We start from the raw sequence: 20207 nt of genomic DNA on the forward strand, positions 1-20207 counted from the left end.
TCTGTCATAAAATATAACTCACCACGCCTGCCCCAAACTCCGAGCAGAGTGTAAAAATCTGACACGCAGCGGTGGCAATTATCATTCATTAAGGATCGCAAAATCGTAAAACGGCGGCGTTTTATGCAAGCCGCTGCGCGCGTGCACTTTGATACGGCCACTGGCAAAATAAAACCAACTTAACTTTTAATCATTTTGCCTTCCCTAAATCATATCTCACCCGCGCGACAATGAATGAAGTTTTTTAATTGTAATTTATTTTGCGCATCTGCTGCTCGTTTGCAAAAATTAAGGCCCACGACGTAATTGACACTTTTGCGTCGTTCTAATGGCGGCGTTGCAATCACAAAAGTTGACGTTTTTATGGCGAAAAATTGTCAACTTTTGAGTCATCGAACAAGGAACCTGCTCAAAACTTTGACATTATCAGGACATTCTATCGTTTCTTTTAAGGGTGATTTTCAATTTTGATGAAATAAAATTGCGCATTTTTCAACACAACTCAATCGCAAAAAGTTTCAACTTTCTCGAAATGACCAATCGCCGCGTAATGTGAAACTTTCGGGTCACCAAAGTCGCCACCAAAGTTGCACTCCTCTCTTGTTGTTGCGACATTCTGGGTGCTGCTGCCGGTGCTTTTTAAATTTATTGTACTATATATGCAAATAATACGTTTTATTGCGCGTACACAAAATGACGTGCCCGCTACGTGTGGTGCAAGCTTGTCTTTGTTGAGTGTTTTTTGTTGTTGTTGTTGTTTATTGTAAGCAGCGCCAGAATCGACAGGGCAGCAGCAGCAAAGTCGATGAACTTTTCCAACAGGGTTGAAGTTTTAAAAGGTTCTGGATTTTTGAATTGAAAATGAAATCTTTGAATATTTTATGAATATATTGCAATTTGTTTTTTGTGTTGTTGAAAAATGCAGTTGGCGTTTTGAGTGTGAAAATTTAGTTAATAAACATTGAAATTTGAAACAAAAACGTTCCAGAAATTTCATAAGGTATCGTGAAATTAATAAATTTTATTACGTTTTGCTATCATAACTAAATATAAAATTTTTTATTTTTATTTTTTTTTCAATCAATTAACATATTTGTTCTAGTTTTTCTATTTGTTTTTAATTATTTAACAATTATCTTTAAAGTTCTCCAACCTTTTAAAAATAAATATTTTATTTCATACCCGTATTCTTTTAATAACACAAATTCTTTCATCCCTCTTTTTTGCCCAATGAATTAAAATTATCCTAATTTGTTATTTGCTTAAAAAGTATTTGCCTAAAAAGTAGTTTCAGAAAAAAATCTCTCCATTTGATATTTTTTATTTGGCTCAAACTTTGTAAGCAATGAAAAATAAAAGAAAAGAAGCCATTTCGTGCCATTGGTTCGCCCATACAAGTCTCCATAAAATTTGGCAGCTTTTCTTACAAATATGATACGTAAATTATCGAAAATCTACATCTTGAGAAATAATTTTCTGATCTATTTGATGTTTTGGGAAAAGTTTAGATATGACGAGGACAGTTCAGGAAAATAGGCATATCGTCGCCATCGTGCTAACTTGTCGTACGTGCATTTTGGGCCAAATTGAGTTAAGAACGCCATTTTGTGCAGCTCACAATGCCTCACCTTTTGACCTTCACAGATCCCCAAAATTCGATTTCAATCCTGAGATATTCAACAAAAACCGAAAAAACTCCGTGCATTTTTGTCACTTTACATATGAAAGTAGTTTCAATCTTGTCGTGCTATCTTGTCACTCCATGAAAATTGATGTAAGTGCGACAAAAGGCCAAAGGGATTTCAGGCCAGGAAAGTCAGGATGCGTTTGTCGCACGTACAAGCTAGACTACCGTAAACATTTGTATTTATAACTTGGGACTCCAGCAACCAACTTCAACCAAACTTTGGGACAATGCATAGAATGGTCAGCCAAACAAAACGTGTTTGTTATTGTTTACATTGCGTGCTCTCGTTTTTGTATATTCAAGGTCAAACATTAAAACGCGTTTTTCTCGGAACGTCAAAATGGCGGGTGCGACAAGATAGCACGACGACGTCGATATGGAAATTTTGTTGTGCCAATTTAAAAAAAAATACACAAAAATTGAAGATCCCAAATCCGTAATTAATATTTTTTTATTTGGTTTTTTTTTAATGTTTAAGGGAACTAAAACCCGCAGCTTTTAAGCCATGGAGAAGGACGGCCAAACATAAACATTTGTGAAATTTTCTGATCTCTTCGAAAAAAATATTTTGAAAACTAACCTCTGAATCTTCAATGTTTGGCCCTTTTAAAATGTTACTCCGTATTAAAAAAAAAAATTATAATATCGAAAAATTTCAAAAATTAACCCTCTACAACCCAACCCCGCCTCTAGACGGGCTTCGATTTAAAAAATCGCCAAAAATCCATTTTTCAACCAATTTTTGATCTTCAAAAAGCATTGGAAAGAAGAACTTTTAAAATTTTGGAAAATTTTAGGGTTGGAAGTTTGACTTGTTTTATGTGACTTTGCCAATGTTTTTAAAAATGTAATTTTTTTAGGGGTCAACTTTGGCTGTGTTTTTTACTAACATTTCCTATATTTTAAGTAAAAAGAAGTATGCAGTAATTTTTCTAGTGCCCCAGACTATGCCTCTACGTATTTATTTACAATTTAAATGATAATGGTTCCATTTTATAGCAGAAAATGTGAAAAACATGCAAAAAAATGAAAAAGTTACTGTAAAAACATGAAAAAATTAGATAGGCAAAATGTAATGATAGGAGGTGGTAGAGTAGGAAAAATACTACCAAAAACAAACATAAACTAAACAAGATAAATGCAAATTAAAATACTAAAAATGAAACAAGAAAAACATAAAACAAGAGAAGTAAAGTTTTTCGCAGAACAAAAGTTGCTCAAAATGACCTCCTAAACACGGGAAAAATAAAAATGTTCGAAAAAAAAATTTGGGCGGTAGAGGGTTAAAAAATGCTGACCCTTGAAAAATTTTTTTTTTATTAAATAGTTAATTCAGCATTTTTTCTCCGTTTGTCTATTTTTTCAGAAAGTCCTCATCAATACCACTAATTTTGCCGAAGATATCAAATCGATCAGAACATTCCTCCAAAAGATACAGATTTTGAGCCGAATGAAAAATACAAATTAATATCTATTTTCAGAGTTCGGGAAATATTTTTTTAACCAAGCTGTGATTTTTGAAGGAACACCATTTTTTGAAATAGAGGGGAACATGTAATATACTTTTTTATTTAAAAAAAAAAACAAATTTATGTAGCAATCAACAAATCATAGCCATTTCTTTTTTTTCCAATTCGAATGAAGAATTATCTGAAAAACAGTATTGTAAAAAATTAAACTCGTGATTTTAATCACTTTAATCTTTGTGTTTAATTTACGATTTACCGTAAAACATTGAAATATCACAAAGTTTTGAAAGAACTTCTTTTTAAAAATCCTTAGACCAAAAATTTGAAAAAAATGTCGAATTTAAAATATTATTGCAGAAGTTCAAGTATGTTTGGTTTCCCATTTATTTTTATGTTTTTGAAGTTAAGAATACACACTTAAATTGTTATCAAATGAGGTAAATTTCAGTTAATCAAAAAGAAAATAAATACATTAATTCAATTCAAATCAATTCATGTTTATATGTTGTACTAATCAGAACTTAATTCGCCTAACTTCAACATGCTGAGTTTCTGAAATCCTTACAACTACAGTTTAATTCTAATGGGTAATTCTCCGCCAACTCACACAGCAGTTGCCCCGACCCCTCTTCGATTTGCGTGAAACTTTGTCCTAAGGGGTAACTTTTGTCCCTGATCACGAATCCGAGGTCCGTTTTTTGATATCTCGTGACGGAGGGGCGGTACGACCCCTTCCATTTTTGAACATGCGAAAAAAGAGGTGTTTTTCAAAAATTTGCAGCCTGAAACGGTGATGAGATAGAAATCTGGTGTCAAAGGGACTTTTATGTAAAATTAGACGCCCAATTTGATGGCGTACTCAGAATTCCGAAAAAACGTATTTTTCATCGAAAAAAACACTAAAAAAGTTTTAAAAATTCTCCCATTTTCCGTTACTCGACTGTAAAAAATTTTGGAACATGTCATTTTATGGGAAATTTAATGTACTTTTCGAATCTACATTGTCCCAGAAGGGTCATTTTTTCATTTAGAACAAAATTTTTCATTTTAAAATTTCGTGTTTTTTCTAACTTTGCAGGGTTATTTTTTAGAGTGTAACAATGTTCTACAAAGTTGTAGAGCAGACAATTACAAAAATTTTGATATATAGACATAAGGGGTTTGCTTATAAACATCACGAGTTATCGCGATTTTACGAAAAAAAGTTTTGAAAAAGTTGGTCGTCATCGATCATGGCCGTTCATGGTCACTCGCGACAGACACGGACGACGAAACAAAGAGAAACGCAAAAAGTAACTTTTTCAAAACTTTTTTTCGTAAAATCGCGATAACTTGTGATGTTTATAAGCAAACCCCTTATGCCTATATATCAAAATTTTTGTAATTGTCTGCTCTACAACTTTGTAGAACATTGTTACACTCTAAAAAATAACCCTGCAAAGTTAGAAAAAACACGAAATTTTAAAATGAAAAATTTTGTTCTAAATGAAAAAATGACCCTTCTGGGACAATGTAGATTCGAAAAGTACATTAAATTTCCCATAAAATGACATGTTCCAAAATTTTTTACAGTCGAGTAACGGAAAATGGGAGAATTTTTAAAACTTTTTTAGTGTTTTTTTCGATGAAAAATACGTTTTTTCGGAATTCTGAGTACGCCATCAAATCGGGCGTCTAATTTTACATAAAAGTCCCTTTGACACCAGATTTCTATCTCATCACCGTTTCAGGCTGCAAATTTTTGAAAAACACCTCTTTTTTCGCATGTTCAAAAATGGAAGGGGTCGTACCGCCCCTCCGTCACGAGATATCAAAAAACGGACCTCGGATTCGTGATCAGGGACAAAAGTTACCCCTTAGGACAAAGTTTCACGCAAATCGAAGAGGGGTCGGGGCAACTTTTCCCGATTTCGTGTGAGTTGGTAGAGAATTACCCAATGCAATCATTGAATAAAATAAATTCCATAAATTTCAGTCAATTATCCGAGAGCAGAAGAAACTTAATGAAATAACTGCTACTATTACTTGGGAAAGAGAAGGAGGAAATGAAGGCTTAAAAAAATCATTAATTCAAGCAAATATTAAAATCAAAATATATTTCAACAGGATATAATAAACATATTCAATTAAAATGAAATTAAAATAATTTTAACAAACATAGGACAAAAAATCCTGAGACGAGAAAAAAGGCTGGAAAATTTGTTTCAAATTATGATTAATTGATGACAAAATAAAATAATGTAAAATTTTAGTGTAGATTTTTTTGCTTTCAAGCATAAAATCAATCTCTTAAACATTATTTAAAGTCTTGGAAAACAGTACAACTACAACCCCTTGAATCGAGGACGCCACTTTAGCTGTTAAACTACTCCACTCTTTGTGTCGGCGATGTCATTCAGCTGGGGAAAGGAAGCTTAAAATCGCGTGTGCCTGCCCTGGCTGCATAATGCACACACACACAATCCACACTGCTCTACAGAACTCTACAGAAGCGCAACCGTTTGAAGCTCGTGCCAAACCGTGACAGCCGGCCCCGCCCGGGAGTACGTAAACTTTGTGTAACTTTTCGAACTGACGTGAAATGTCTTCATTTGCCGGTCCGGATCGAATCGGAACGCGTTCGGAATAGTTATTGCCCACTCAGGCGGCAAATGACACGATTAGCAGAGCAGAGAAGAGTGCATTCTGCGAATATGCGTTGTACGCGGAACTTCAGCCCACGACGCGCGGAGGGGAAGAGTTCGGTAATCTTCGCTGCAACTGGCAGTGCAGTTCAGAGGAGGTTGGCGTCAAGTTGTTGACGTTATGCTTTATTGTCGTATTTTCCATTTTCTCATAATATTTAAACTTTTTTTTTACTTTTTTAGATAATTACAAAAAAACTCTCAATTTTGGAAAACGATAAATCATTTTTTTGGTAAAATGATAATTGGGACAACAGAAAACGTCACCGACAATTTGAGCGTGAGTTGAGTTAACGCATTACACTTTGTGAACATTGTAAATTTTGTTGATGATCCGATCGTGATGTCAAGGGGAAGGAGGGAGGTGCGCCAAGCTGGAGAAGCACAATCAATGACATCATTCTGTCAGAGTAGAACTGGAGATGTCTTTATCAGGGTAAGATTTTTTTTTGTGAAAAAAAGCAAATTTATTGAACATTTCACGGGATGAAAAATCTAACATTTTGCTAACAACTATTATTTTATAATTTTTGGCGTTTTTAGAATAAGTTCGATTATTCTAATTTCTCTTGCGATTCTACCTTTCAAAATAAAATGGCAATCAAATTGTAATTACAGGGAATGATAATATGATTTAATTTAGTAACTTTCCGAAGAAAAACTGATAAAATACTATCAATGCTCGAGATATAGCGATCCAAAAAATTCTATTATTTACTGCAATTGAATTTTCAGTTCTTCTCTTCAGTTCAGTCCTTCTTATAGCTTACTTCAATTTTCTAATTATATATATCCTGGTTGATTCCTTCAACCTCGGTAAACTCTGACAAAGTCAACTGAATGTTGCTTTTATTCGATCATTAAAAATATATAAATAAAATAATTTGTAAATAAAAATCTGAGCAATGTTTTCCAACTTTTCACAATATACGTTTTAAGCCAACAAAAAAAGTGTTGATTGAAAAACTCGTAAAATTTTAAAATAATTATTGAGTTTAAATACATGCTAACAAATCAAACAATAAAAAAGTTAAAGTTCATAGAAATTGAAATTGTGTTTGGTGGAAGAATAAATTTGGAGAATTGCTCAACTGCAACCATCCTACCATTAACATTTTATGATAACTTGATTCAGAAAATATTATATTTTATTGACATATTGTTTTTTTCTCAATATTTCTGTTCTTAGTAAATGTTGTAACAATTCTTTACATGTATGTTGTCTTTTTAATTCTTCCGAATGTTTACATTGCGATTTTCAATTGAAAATTAATATAATTTTAGAAAGGCTTTATAGATGAAAAAATGTTTTATGTGTAATTTGTTTGCACTGATTTAAGACAACAAAATTTTAAGAATTTTGAAATTTTCTATTGAAAAAACATACGCAATCGAATACAAACCATCAATAAAACATTTTAAAAGGTAAAGTCTCGGCATGTTCATTTAAGTTGGATACTATTAATCTCTGTAAATTTTGAATTCCAAATATGAATTGAAAGAAGAAACATTAGCAATAAATTATTAAGCGTTTTGAGATACTATTCACATGAAAAGTTTAAAAGTTTTATTTGGACAAAATTAATCGAAAAATCTTGAATATTTATAAGACCAAAATGTTTTCAGATTTTTTTTATAAATAAAAAAAATATTATTAAAAAAAACTGTGATTTAGTTTAGTTCATAGCTTTTTTCCTTAAAAATTCTGATGGTTTTTGATAGTTTTTCCTTCTCATGACAAATTGATTGCGAGAGTAACCATATACTCCAAACTCTTAAAGTTGGAACAAATAGAAAATTGTGATTTGATTTTTTTTAATAAACATAAATTGAATTGAATTAAAGTATTATCTTCGGTGTTCAGCGATAGTTTTTGATTTAATATTCGTTTTGCAGTTTTTGGAATTAGAAGCCAATAACAAAAATCTTTACTAAAAAGTGTTGTTTTAATAACTATACATTAAGTATTAAATACAAAAAGCGGATCATATCTATAATTAAGAAAAAATGATGTTAATGTTGAAATCATCACGCAAAGTTGCAAATTATATTGGAATAACATGTCCCATTTCTAAAACATGTTTCAAAGGTTTTGTTTAAGTAAAGAAAAAAATTATAAATTTGATTTTTGTTGTCTATCAAACGGATGTGGATAACTAAAGCCAGAGCTTATGGGATTTTGGATTTATGGTACACAGTAAAAAAATCATGGTAATATTACATCTTTCATTTCAGAAAAAGGTGTAATTTTACCTCTGAAAATGTGTAATTTTACCACTTATCTGGTGTAATGTCACTTTTTCAGTCAAAATTGAGTTAAAATTATATCATAAAAGAGGTAATATTGAACCTTCCAAAATTACAGCTTTCAAAATTACACAATTTTTTATACGTTTCGATAGTAAGAATATTTTTTTTTCGAAAAAACATAAAATTTTCATAAAACGGCGTATTTTGGAAAAAATAACTAAAAAATAAATTATTATTCAAAGTATGGGTATCAAATAATCAGGATTTTTTCATAAATTTAAAAAGTAATACCACAATTTTTCGAAAATCCTTAAAAAATTACGTACTTAAAAAAAATCTCAATTTTCGTTATTGCAATGAGAGTATCAAATGATCAGAATTTTTTCATACACTTCGAAAGTAATAAAACTTTTTTTGAAACTCAAAACAACGTATTTTGGAAAAGTAATACAATTTTCTCATATCACAAATTATGAGAATTTAAAAAAAAAAATTCAAACATAACATTTATAAATTTTGTTTGTTGATGATACATTTAAGCGTTTGTAAAGAAAATTATTTAAAAGAAAATCCTTCCTCCTGATTTTAGAAAAAATAACTTTTTTTCAGGCATATAATTTGAAAGGTAAATTATAAATTCCTGCAAATTCAAGAAAACAAAAGAGACATCCCATACACCACTCAATCAAACAATCCAATTGATGATTGATGAAGTGCGATATGATGTGATTGTCTGTGCCAAACATCGCTCTTCATTCATCTTCATGAGGCCTGTAACCCTTTCTTCGGACTCTACTCCATGGCGAAATCAACCAACTTCCTGCGCGCCGAATGCCACTTGTCTTTCTCAGCTGCTGGGTGCTTTTTGGCAGCTGTCAGTTTGCGCCAATAGAGATAAATTGTTTTGAGTTCCCCAGTCAGTTTCGGGGCTGATTTGTGTTTGGTTAAAGTCTCATCAACTAGCTTAGATTGCTAATCAGTCTTGATGAAGTTAATTGATTTCTTGAATCAAAGGGGGGAAACCTCAAATATTAGGCAGTGATGCCAGTTTCGGTGGAATCCATTCATTCGTGGGAATGATTTTGGCTTCCAATTTCTACCAGTTCGGTTTCGAAAGAGGAAATCCGTCGTTAAAGCAAGCTAATGAGGGTTTTGTCGGGGTTGGCAATTAGGCAGCATCAGCGATTGATTTCTTGCTGGCTGGGCGGGATTACTGCGGATCGATTCAAGTGCTTTGACGAAGTTGGCAAACGTCGATGACACTGCACTGCTCAACACAAAGCAAGTTGCTACAGGTCATGTAACTTGGCTGTTTGTTGACGGTGTGGTTCTAGCGAGTGGAAATTGATACCTTAAGCATATGGTTGCTATAAAAAAGTTCAGAGAGTTGGTTTTTTCAGTTGCAATAATTTTGATTTTTTTTTTAATAAAAAAAAGTAAATCTTTCCCTGTTCCTGAGGGGAACACCCTTGAAGAGTATCGGGGCCGGCATTTTACAAAGCGGATTCAGTGGCAATTTCATTCTGAACTTAATGTTAACATGTTAAGGTTAATGTTAACATTCCATAGGTCGCCTCCCTAAGGTGTCGTGATAAGGTCCAGTTTGTGACGGTACACTACTTTCCCTTTACTAAGCAATCGAATCCAGAAGGGAAAAGATCACCAGTTGTGTTGGTCCGAGCCGGGATTTGAACCCGGTTTCATAGATATTCCTAGAAAGATCAAGTTTCATCACCCCCTCACTTACCTCTGATCGAGTTCGGCGGCTTCTTTTCGTGCGAGTGCGCACCGAGCGCCCCCAGCAGATCCGCTCCGGCCACTCCGGCCATCCCCATGTCCCCGTTTCCGGCTGCCGCAGCCGCAGCCGCTGCGGCCGCCAGCAGATTACTGGTACTCATGGCACCCTGTCCCGATCCTCCGCCTCCTCCCATACCCTGCGGCGGCGGCGTCGTACTATCGGCGGCCAGATCACTCGTGGAGGCCGCCGTTGCCGCCGCCGCCGACGCTGCAGCCGCCGCGGCCGTCAACGAGGAGCAGAACGCGTTAAAGTCCTGCTGGTTCATCGTGGACGTGGACGAGGAGGAGGAGTGCGCGGTTGTCGAGGGTCGGTTTGCAGCCGCCGCCGTGGAGGTCGAACTTCCGGCGGAAGTGGAGTGGTCGCTGTTGAGCGGCTGCATCAGTCTATGGCTGAGCTTTGGGAACTCTCGGTTATCACGGGGAAAGCTATGACTATTGTTGACACTATTACTACTGGTATTGTTGTTGTTGTTGTTGTTACTGCTACTAGTGTTGTTGGTGCTACTACTGCTACTGTTATTTCTTAAAGGCCCTAGATTTGTATCACGTAATTCAGTCGTTGCGGCAGCTGCTATGCTTGTTGAAGTTGTTGTAAATAGGTTTCTACTGTTGTTGTTTTGATTATGTTGCTGTTGTTGGAGCTGTTGCTGGTTTTTGTGGCTATTGGCGATTTCGTTGAGGAACATCCGGGTGTCGGCCAGCAGGTTATCCCGAGCGGATCCTCCCTGGAGTTGATGCAGCTGTTGCTGCAGAGGAACCTGCTGCTGTTGCTGGGGTTGTTGCTGTTGTTGTTGCTGGGTCAACCGCGAGGACAACTTTGGGGCGGCGGCCATCGCTGCCGCGGAGGCTCCCCCAAACATGCCGAGGCCACTTCCGTTTCCGTTTGCTCCTCCAGAACCAGCAGCTGCTCCCGCAGCTCCATCGCCCAGTCGATTGCCTTGAAATTTGCTGTTCCAGGTCTGGTTGAAGAACTCGGTGAACTCACTATCCATTGCTCACGCACGCACGCACCCGCTCACACACTCACGCACCCACACTTGTACGAGCCTCCTCCGGAGAGGCTCGAGATGTCCTGAAGTTCGCACTCACACACACTTGCTAGGTTTGTGCAGCCGGAAGTAGACCAGCTAACAGTGCACGACGGGTCGGGATTAGGTTGGGTACAGATCCTCGATGCACTCGACAGTCATCTTAACTAATCCGGTTATTGTGAGGGCCGGTGGACGAATTGTGCCGGCTTTTTTCGCTGTGGTGGTGGTGGCAGTGAGTTTGTTCTTCTTACTATTCTTCTTTGAGTTTTACTCAAGTTTCCTGTTTGGGGGAAAAAAATAAGCGATTGAAGTCCGGAGGTCGCACGTGGACCAGGACCACGCGCACACGTACGTACAAACACAGACAGAGAGAGAGAGAACAGTTAAATGGGTCAACCAAGCTACGCGGGTTGAACGGTAGTACTGAGTCAAAAAAGGTGTTACAGCCGACCAATATCGTTGCAATGTTTTGGGGGCTTTCGTGTAGATATTTCGTGTGTTTTCGCAGACATGCACAAACAAAGTGTTGCAGTTTTGGAGATAACGATTGGTAAAATGCCTTACAAGTGTTGGTGAAGTGTCTCATTTGACAAAATTCAGATAAGGAGTGGACATGAAAAAAACTGATTACGGGTTTTGTTATTAAAAAAAGTTTAAAAAAAATTAAAAATCAAAAAATTTGTTTCACTTTTTCAGAATAAAGTAGTTTGTTTGTGGCTCTCATTTTCATGTAAACTTGTTCTTTGTTCAGCAACGGAGGGGCAACCATGGGTGGTCTCTCATGCTCATGCTCATGCTCATTTTCATGTAAACTTGTTCACGATTTTTAGGACTATTTTATCTCCGTGTAGTAAAATGTGAACCAGTATACTGGGATTAAAATAGTAGTTTATGCAACAAGTTGCAAAAAGAGGATTTTTTCAGCACGAGTCGTACATTTATCCAACGAGGTTCACCGAGATGGATAAATACGAAGAGTGCTGAAAAAATCAAGTTTTGCAACGAGTTCCATACAACATTTTTTGCAATTCCGAAAAACACCCATTGAGTGAAATTTTAAGTTAAATTTTCATGTATTTTGTCAATAAATCGTTTTAATCAAAAAAATGTTGAAAAGTGTTACTTTTCGAAACAAGTGCTGAAAAGTTCAACTTTTCAGCACCCATTTCAGTGCTGAAAAATAGAACTTTTCAGCATTTATTTTGAAAAGTGTTGCTATTCGATTCTGTTATTTTTGGTACAGAAAAGTAGGCTATTTCGTCGTTCAAGAATGACAGGAAAAGTAAGTGTTTCACGACGGAATTGCAAAATAGTAGTTTATGCAACAAGTTGCAAAAAGAGGATTTTTTCAGCACGAGTCGTACATTTATCCAACGAGGTTCACCGAGATGGATAAATACGAAGAGTGCTGAAAAAATCAAGTTTTGCAACGAGTTCCATACAACATTTTTTGCAATTCCGAAAAACACCCATTGAGTGCAATTTTATGTCAAATTTTCATGTATTTTGTCAATAAATCATTTGAATCAAAAAAATGTTGAAAAGTGTAACTTTTCGAAACAAGTGCTGAAAAGTTCAACTTTTCAGCACCCATTTCAGTGCTGAAAAGTAGAACTTTTCAGCATTGATTTTGAAAAGTGTTGCTATTCGATTCTGTTATTTTTGGTACCGTCAGTGGGGGTGACATTGGGTCTGGGGGGTGAGATTGGATCAAAGTGATTTTTTACGGATTTTACCATTTCTCAGGTTCTTCTCAATGAAAATGAATTCTGTTGAAAGGGTTGTGTAGGGGACATCTTAAGATGACTCTGTTGAAAAAATCTCGTTTCTAGAACAAATCCTGTTATTTTGGCAGCTGTCTAAAGTTGGGGTACGTTTTTGACCGAAAATGACCTCTCGAAAAATCATTTTTCTAATATTTTTGTTAGAATTGCTCGAAAACTACCCAAATGTTTGAAAATCTCCACTTCAAACATTGTAGCGTGTCAATACGATTCCCTCGAACAAGAAACACTGTTGGATGACTTGTTTTTACCATATCGTCGTATTTGAGCATCATTTTAGTTTCATTTGACCCAATGTCACCCCCTCAAGGGGTGAGATTGGGTCAATTTTCAAACAATTGGCATTTAAGGTAGTGTTCATCAAAATCCACTATATTTTGGGAAAATGTTAGTAAACTATCTAAGAACAAATCTACGTTGAAAGATTTCCGATGTTATTTAAATTGTTTTTGTTATTATGAAAATACTAGAGGTGTATCGTTTTTTGACCCATAGTCACCCCCACTGACGGTACAGAAAAGTAGGCTATTTCGTCGTTCAAGAATGACAGGAAAAGTAAGTAGTTTCACGACGGAATTGCAAAAAATACATTTTCATTCCAACCAGTTAATCTGACTGTTTATTGTTTGTATTCGAAAAAACATTCATTTAACCAAATATATGTTATTTTCAGAATATTGGACAAGTCATATTCTTTAGAAAGTTTATTTAAAAAAATCCTGGTTGGTGAAACGCAATGCTCTTTTTAACAAGATTTATAAAAAAAATAATGTGAAATTCATAGCCTTAAACTCTTGCAGGCAAAAAAAAATATTTTTTCAAAAAACTTCAAAATTTCAAGAGAAATAGAAGTCTAGCCAACTGAAAACAATTAGAAATGCATTTTGCTGCATTTAAAATCATGTCATGGGATCGATCAAAAATATTATTAATTTTTGTGAAAATCTAATGTACAGTATCGAAAAAAAAATTCTGTGAAAAAAAATCTCTTCAATACTTGCATATTTTCAAAACTAATGATTGCAAAACAACTGGGCAAGTGTAAAATGCATTTTAAAACACTTTTTTCATTCAAATGTTGTGACCATGGCTTGTAATTTCATTTTACTCTCTCTCACAGCAAAAATTAATGAAAATTTGGAAGCTGTAATTTTGGAAGGTTGAATATTACCTCTTATATGATGTAATTTTACCTCAATTTAGACTGAAAAAGTGACATTACACCAGAAAAGTGGTAAAATTACACATTTTCAGAGGTAAAATTACACCTTTTTTCTGACATAAAAGATGTACTCCTTCCCAGATGTAATATTACCATGATTTTTTTTCTGTGTATGACCAAAGAAGGCAGTATCAAAACTCAATGATATTTTGATAGCCTTTTATATAAAAATGCTATGTAAATATTCAAAAAAAATATATATTTCAGGTTTTTTATTTTTTGATTGATTTGGTGTTTTCAGCAAAGAAAAACTTAAGAAGACTTAAGATGAGGGGAAATCAGAAAAATGGTAACACTGTTACAATGTTTTTTGAAAATAATGTTATTCACACAAAAAGTATTATTTAAAGAACCTCTTTTTCGTGGAACAAATATGACAACTTTTTAGCACAGACAAGCAATAGTTTTTCCACGGAGATTATTGAAATCAAAAAGTTTTTGACAATTTTTCTGCCACAAAACATTTTCAAGCAAAAGCTTTTGAGGCCTTGATGTTTTTGGTTTTGGAAATAGTGTCCATGGATGACTACATCTTAAAAATGCATTTTTAAACAGTTGAATTTTAAAAAATTAAAAATCCGACAAATAGTTTCGAATAAAAATATTTACAAAATTTCAAAATAAGGCCTTGCCGTTTGACCCTTTTGTAAAGTTAAATCAATGATTATTGGAAGTTTCTTTTTAATACAAGTTAAAATTATTACCTCTTTTTAAAGAAATTTTAATTAAAAATATGTAAAAATGTGAACCTGATGAAAATTTACCAGTTTCTGGTGCAATATTACACATTTTTGACACAAAATTTGTCACCGTTCCCTGATGAATACTACCATCATTTTTTTCTGTGTATTTGTTTTGAATATTTCAAATCAAATCAAAGCAAATTATACGCTCTACAGCATTGTCTTGGCGTTCTCGATTGCGAGATTCCTACTCGAAACTAGGTGTTCGAAGGCTTGATTGTTGAAGCAATTGCAAACCTCTTTTTACACCTTAGTTTCCATCCACCCCGGGATTCGAACTGACGACCTTTGGATTGTTAGTCCAACTGCCTACCAGCGACTCCACCGAGACTGGACCCAGGGAGACGACTCCTACACCTGGACTGAGCTAACGACCTAACTTCAAGGTTAGACCGGGGCCAACATTTACTTCCCGTCCGACGGAAGGCGTGATCAGACAAATCTCGTCTCGAAAAAAGCCATCGGGACCGTCTGGGATCGAACCCAGGCCGACTGGGTGAGAGGCAATCACGCTTACCCCTGTATTTAATACAATTGCAATTTATGAATTTTGGAACCACATATTGGAAATGGTATCTTTTTCATTATAAAGAAAAACATATTTTTTAAAATATTTTTTAATATTCTTTAATATTTCGCAAATTTTTGGTAGTAGTATACACAGTAAAAAATCATGGTAATATTACATCTCGGAATGAGTACATCTTTTATGTCAGAAAAAATTGTAATTTTACCACTAAAAATGTGTAAATTTCCATGTACCATTTTTTCCGGTAAAAAGACATCATAAAAGAGGTAATATTAAACCTTTACATTTTATACACCCAAAGGAAAAATATATCTCAAAATCTGCAACAGTGGATTTGCTGCAGAAAATGTCATATTTTATAACATTTTTTGCAGCAAGCCCCTAGATCATTTTTGCCCGCGTGTAAACATTTCAGCGATCTGCAGTTCTCACGAACACGTATAATGCTGGCCCGTCCCCGAGCAACACTCCAAAGAGAAGAATATGTTGGTGCTCTTTCACTCTCATTTCATCAAGCGTCCATGGCGCGGTGGTAGCGTGTCGGATCAATAACCAAGAAGTTAGTGGTTCAATCCTCGTTCTGTTAAGGGTTTTTTTTTGTGAAATACAACCAAAAAGCCGTCGGTAATGTCGATAATTGTCGGTAACGGGCAAAAATGTCATACCCCTATATCGCAAAAAATGCATGAGGACAGATTTCATGCAGATTCTGATATACTTTCATGCCGCCATGCATCACAATCATGCGACTGCCAGTTGGGTGTACCTACCAAAATTAATCACTTTTTCATTGTGTACACAGCAACAAAATTGTGTAAAATCGGAAGGTGTAAAATTTGAAGGAGTTATATTACATCTTTTAAAATGTAATATTACCGTAATTTATACTAAAAACTGACAATAGACTGGAATTGTTGTGAATTTTCCCTTTTTTAGAGTTGAAATTATACATTTATTCAGATATTAATTATGTATCCAGTAAAAAATGTGTTAATTAATAGGTTTAATATTACCTTTGTAAATTTAAAGGTTTAATAATACCATTTTAATAATGTAATATTACCTCATTTTAGACTGAAAAAGAAGAATTCAATATACTGGAATTGTTGTGATTTTTTTCTTTTTACAGATAAAATAACACATTTTTTCAGATATAAAAGTTGTACCCATGCATTTCCAGATGTAATATTGCCATGATTATTTTAACTGTGTAACTGTAATAATGTATGAAGCATTTTGGGATTGTTTATGCCCCAATATTTTGAGTAGTGAGCATGGAATTTAAGGTCTTTCCCTCCCCCCTTTCATAATAATGGTTTCTTGAATGCATGAACTTTAATCAAATTTCACAAGTTCTATGATACTTTGTGTTGAGTTTTTAAAGCTTGCAAAGCATTTTCATAAAACTTTCGATTTCACCTATATATAAAAGCTAATGACAATTTTAGTGCCGTAAAAAAATTGAAATTATTCAAAAAAAAAAAAAACCTTCTGCAACATTGTGTAGTGGACGGTGTGAAATCAATTCAAACTTAATCCTACAAAATAGCCAATAATCTTTCACAACAGCTTCGTGGGTCGTGTTTTTCATACCACTCAGCGGTTTTGAACCCCTCCCTAGAGTGTGCTCGCAAATGCCCTCTTAGTTATCGAACCCCTTTTGTCTGCTTCAGAATTAAGTTTAAAACGCAAAAAAAAGAAAAAAAAATACTGAAAACAGCCGACTTTAGCAAGTCGCCGCCGCTATCATATGGAACATGTATTAAAGTTCGCTACGCGAGTTCAAACAAACACCGACAAACAGCGAATGGTGATTGTAGTGGTGCTAATTAATCACCCTGTATTTAACAGATTGATTGATTTGAAAAGTGTTCAATTGCATTTTTGATTTTTTTTAAAACTAGAAATTTACACTTAATTTTGTCTTACGAAACAAATAAAAAAGCAACGATTCTTAACAAGAATTGAACAAACAAAAACAAAATTCCTTCGACAAAGCCAAAGTGTCTCACACTCACACACTTCCAGCTTTAATTGACTAAGCAAAAAGTGCACTCAAAAGTGCAAAACGTGCACTAGAAGGAGCCACTCGAGTGCCGATCCGAAGTCGTCGTCGTCGCCGTCGCCACACACACACTCACGTACCCTCGGTACAATCTCATTTTAAATAGATTTCCGTTTCTTGACCTACCCCAATACGTTTCGATTTGCGAATGGCCACGACGGACGGCGGCGGTGTCGGCCGACGACGACGACACGAGCACCAGCAAAAATGTGTAGAATAAGCAGAAGCGCACTCGACAGTTTTCCCCCGCCTCCTCTCCTCTCAAGTGCTGCGTTTTTTCACCTTCCCTCTCAACACTTGAGTCAGGAGGAAATTTCGCACAGTTCGCACACACTCAAACACTCAGACACACGTGTCACATTGAGAGTGCAATCCCGATAGAGTGCCGCCTTCTGTGTGTGGTTGTTATCAAAAAACGCGGGCGCATTCTCGATCACTCTCACCCACTCGCGAGTTTTTCGCGAGTGTGCACACAAAACTTTCTCTCTCACTTGCCACACGGCGCTCTCCCTCTCTCTTGTTCTATTCCGTTTTTTGCAATTTTCCTCCCGAACGCGCTGCATCAAACGTGTGAGTGCAGCAGCACGCTTTTCCGATCAAAGTGTGCGCGGCGCAGTGATAACTCGAAGCAGTGGGAATCGAACTCGGGAGTTCCCGAGTGCAAACAGCTGCTGCTGCGCTAGTAGTGCATTCTTGTGGGGACGACCCGGAATGACTCCAGAGGGTTTCAGTTTTTTTTTGCTTTTGGTGGACCGAAATATGTTGCAGCATCTGAGGAGAAATTTGCAAGTGAGGAGGAGACGCGGTCATGACATTGAGGTGACCCGGGGTTTGGAACGGGGAAGATTCCAAGGGGAAGGATGCTTGAGATGATTGGCATATTTGGGATTGTAAGGGTGCTCCTCTTTGAAATGGATGAAAGAGTTGCGATGTAATGGACTTTTGAGATATTTACGAGGCGAGCCATTACAACATTCTTCAAAAGGCATTCTTAGCTTATAGAACCGTACTGTTACGGAACGCACACTTAAAACCAAATGGTTTCTTTTATAAAAAGGACCCACATTCCAGACAATTTTTGTTTCTTTTGAAGATGTTGTGTACAAATCTAGATTCTCAATTCTCGAAACAGAAAATAATAATTATAAAATTGCTCCATAGTCCAAAATTACAACATTTTCAAGCTGGAACTCATAGTCTTACTCAAAACTTAAAAATCGACTTTATTTTCCAAGATTTTATTGAAATCAATCAGCTTTTCCATTTTCCGTTTTTTATTCTTTTTTTTTTTCAATATTTCAAGAAACTGATCCTGTTTAAATTAATTCAAAAACTTATGGTTAAGATGATAAGGAACTCTGCAAAAAAAAAAAGAATTCAAAAATCAGATTAGGTACTGTGATTACTAAAAAATTACCATTTAAATACTTAATTTTTTTTCGAGAATCCATAAATGTATGAAACAATGTAAAAACTCCGGAAATAAAAAAGAATATTGTAACAAATCGAAAGAACGCATAAATTCAAAGATTGATTCATGAAATATAATTCGAACATATTTTGTGTTCTCAAGAATTGCTTATTATATAAAAAAACACCGAATGCTCTAACAAAACTGAAAATAGTGACAATCTAGTTTTTTTTCTAATAATTCAAAAATAAAAGTTTGTAAAAACTCACAGGAATTTATAATATGAACCCATTCTTTCAGAGAATTGATTATGTAAAACAAAACGCAAAAACCAACGTAAATTTATAAAATAAATCTCTATAAAACGTGCAAATCATGATAAACTATATGATTTTTTTTTATTATGAATTGCTTCAAAGATTATTTATACTCAAAAATTTTATCACATATAATAATAATTTCAAAATGTAATAAATTATCATAAGAAAAAAACTTACAATCATTAAAAAAATACATTGATTTGTTTGCAAACATGAAAGTATTGAACGCTGAATTTGAAAATTGTTGTTGGTTGTTCAACAGAATTTAATGAAAATCTCCTGAGTTCCTGCTTTACAATAACACATTTCTTTTGACACAACTTTAATTTTTTGACTGAATAAAAAAATAAAAAAATATGTTTTATGAAATTATTACCCAAGCAGCATCGCGCAACATGTTGAAAACGTCTAAGTCCAAATTAAGTTACAACAAGGGAGCAACAATGTTGCAATTCGCAAAAATGTTACATCGAAACATAGTTCTTCATCCAATAGTTTCCATTAAATGCTGTGGCAACAATTTGATTTTGTGTATTGATGCAACGTTCGGTGACATTATTGTACCAATGTTGAAACAAACAAAAAACATCCTTCATGTTGAGTGGCTAATGTTACAAATTAGTTGCAGCAAAGTTTCCTTGATAAAACTAGTTGTAAACATCGTTTACCATGGGCCATGACATAAACACATCTTTAGTGAAAAAAATCAATTTTATGCAGTTTGTCGTTTTGTTGCAACCATCAAAACACAAAAATGAAGTCCACAATGTGCAAGCGCTTAAATAAATGGGATAAGCTACCAAAAAATCTGTCCAAACGGACTTACAGTCAGAAGTATTGGGGCATGCAGATGAACTTCTAACTATTTTTTTTCCACACTGTTATCGACTTAAAACGATAATTAGACACATCAGCAAATAACGAATTCACTATTCATGATATAATTCTGCTGATTATGACGAGGAGGATTTCGCGGATGAGTCAAAACAAGTCTGCGTGATTTTCAGGACGACCTCCGCAACACACACACGGCAAACGTACTTAGATGTTCCGAGCCGCCTACCCGGAGCCACTTAGCTTCTCGCCGGTGGGCAGTCTTGCCCATCGGATTTCCCGGCGAGACTCTTTCACGGTTCCGGCCGTGGCCCCAGTACGTGACCACCCAAATCAACACCCTCCGTGGGGTACGGGACAGCCGAAACCAGCCTAGGGCTG

At 35.2% G+C, this 20207-nt stretch overlaps 1 protein-coding gene across 4 annotated transcripts in view; it reads right to left on the bottom strand.

Annotated features, from left to right (window-relative positions):
- Nucleotides 1-20207, bottom strand: part of LOC120424412 (probable nuclear hormone receptor HR3) — a 254783-nt gene that overhangs the window by 63480 nt on the left and 171096 nt on the right. For 3 of the 4 annotated variants that reach the window (XM_039588520.2, XM_039588522.2, XM_039588521.2), the window contains one exon: nucleotides 9838-11198. The exons of the other annotated variant lie outside the window; for it this stretch is intronic. In XM_039588520.2, coding sequence (XP_039444454.1) covers nucleotides 9838-10879 — 1042 coding nt within the window. In that variant the 5' untranslated portion in view covers nucleotides 10880-11198. The remainder of the gene's footprint in view (nucleotides 1-9837; nucleotides 11199-20207) is intronic. 4 annotated transcript variants of the gene reach the window in all.

The sequence above is a fragment of the Culex pipiens genome, chromosome 2 (assembly GCF_016801865.2).
Source record: "Culex pipiens pallens isolate TS chromosome 2, TS_CPP_V2, whole genome shotgun sequence".
Taxonomy (NCBI): domain Eukaryota; kingdom Metazoa; phylum Arthropoda; class Insecta; order Diptera; family Culicidae; genus Culex; species Culex pipiens.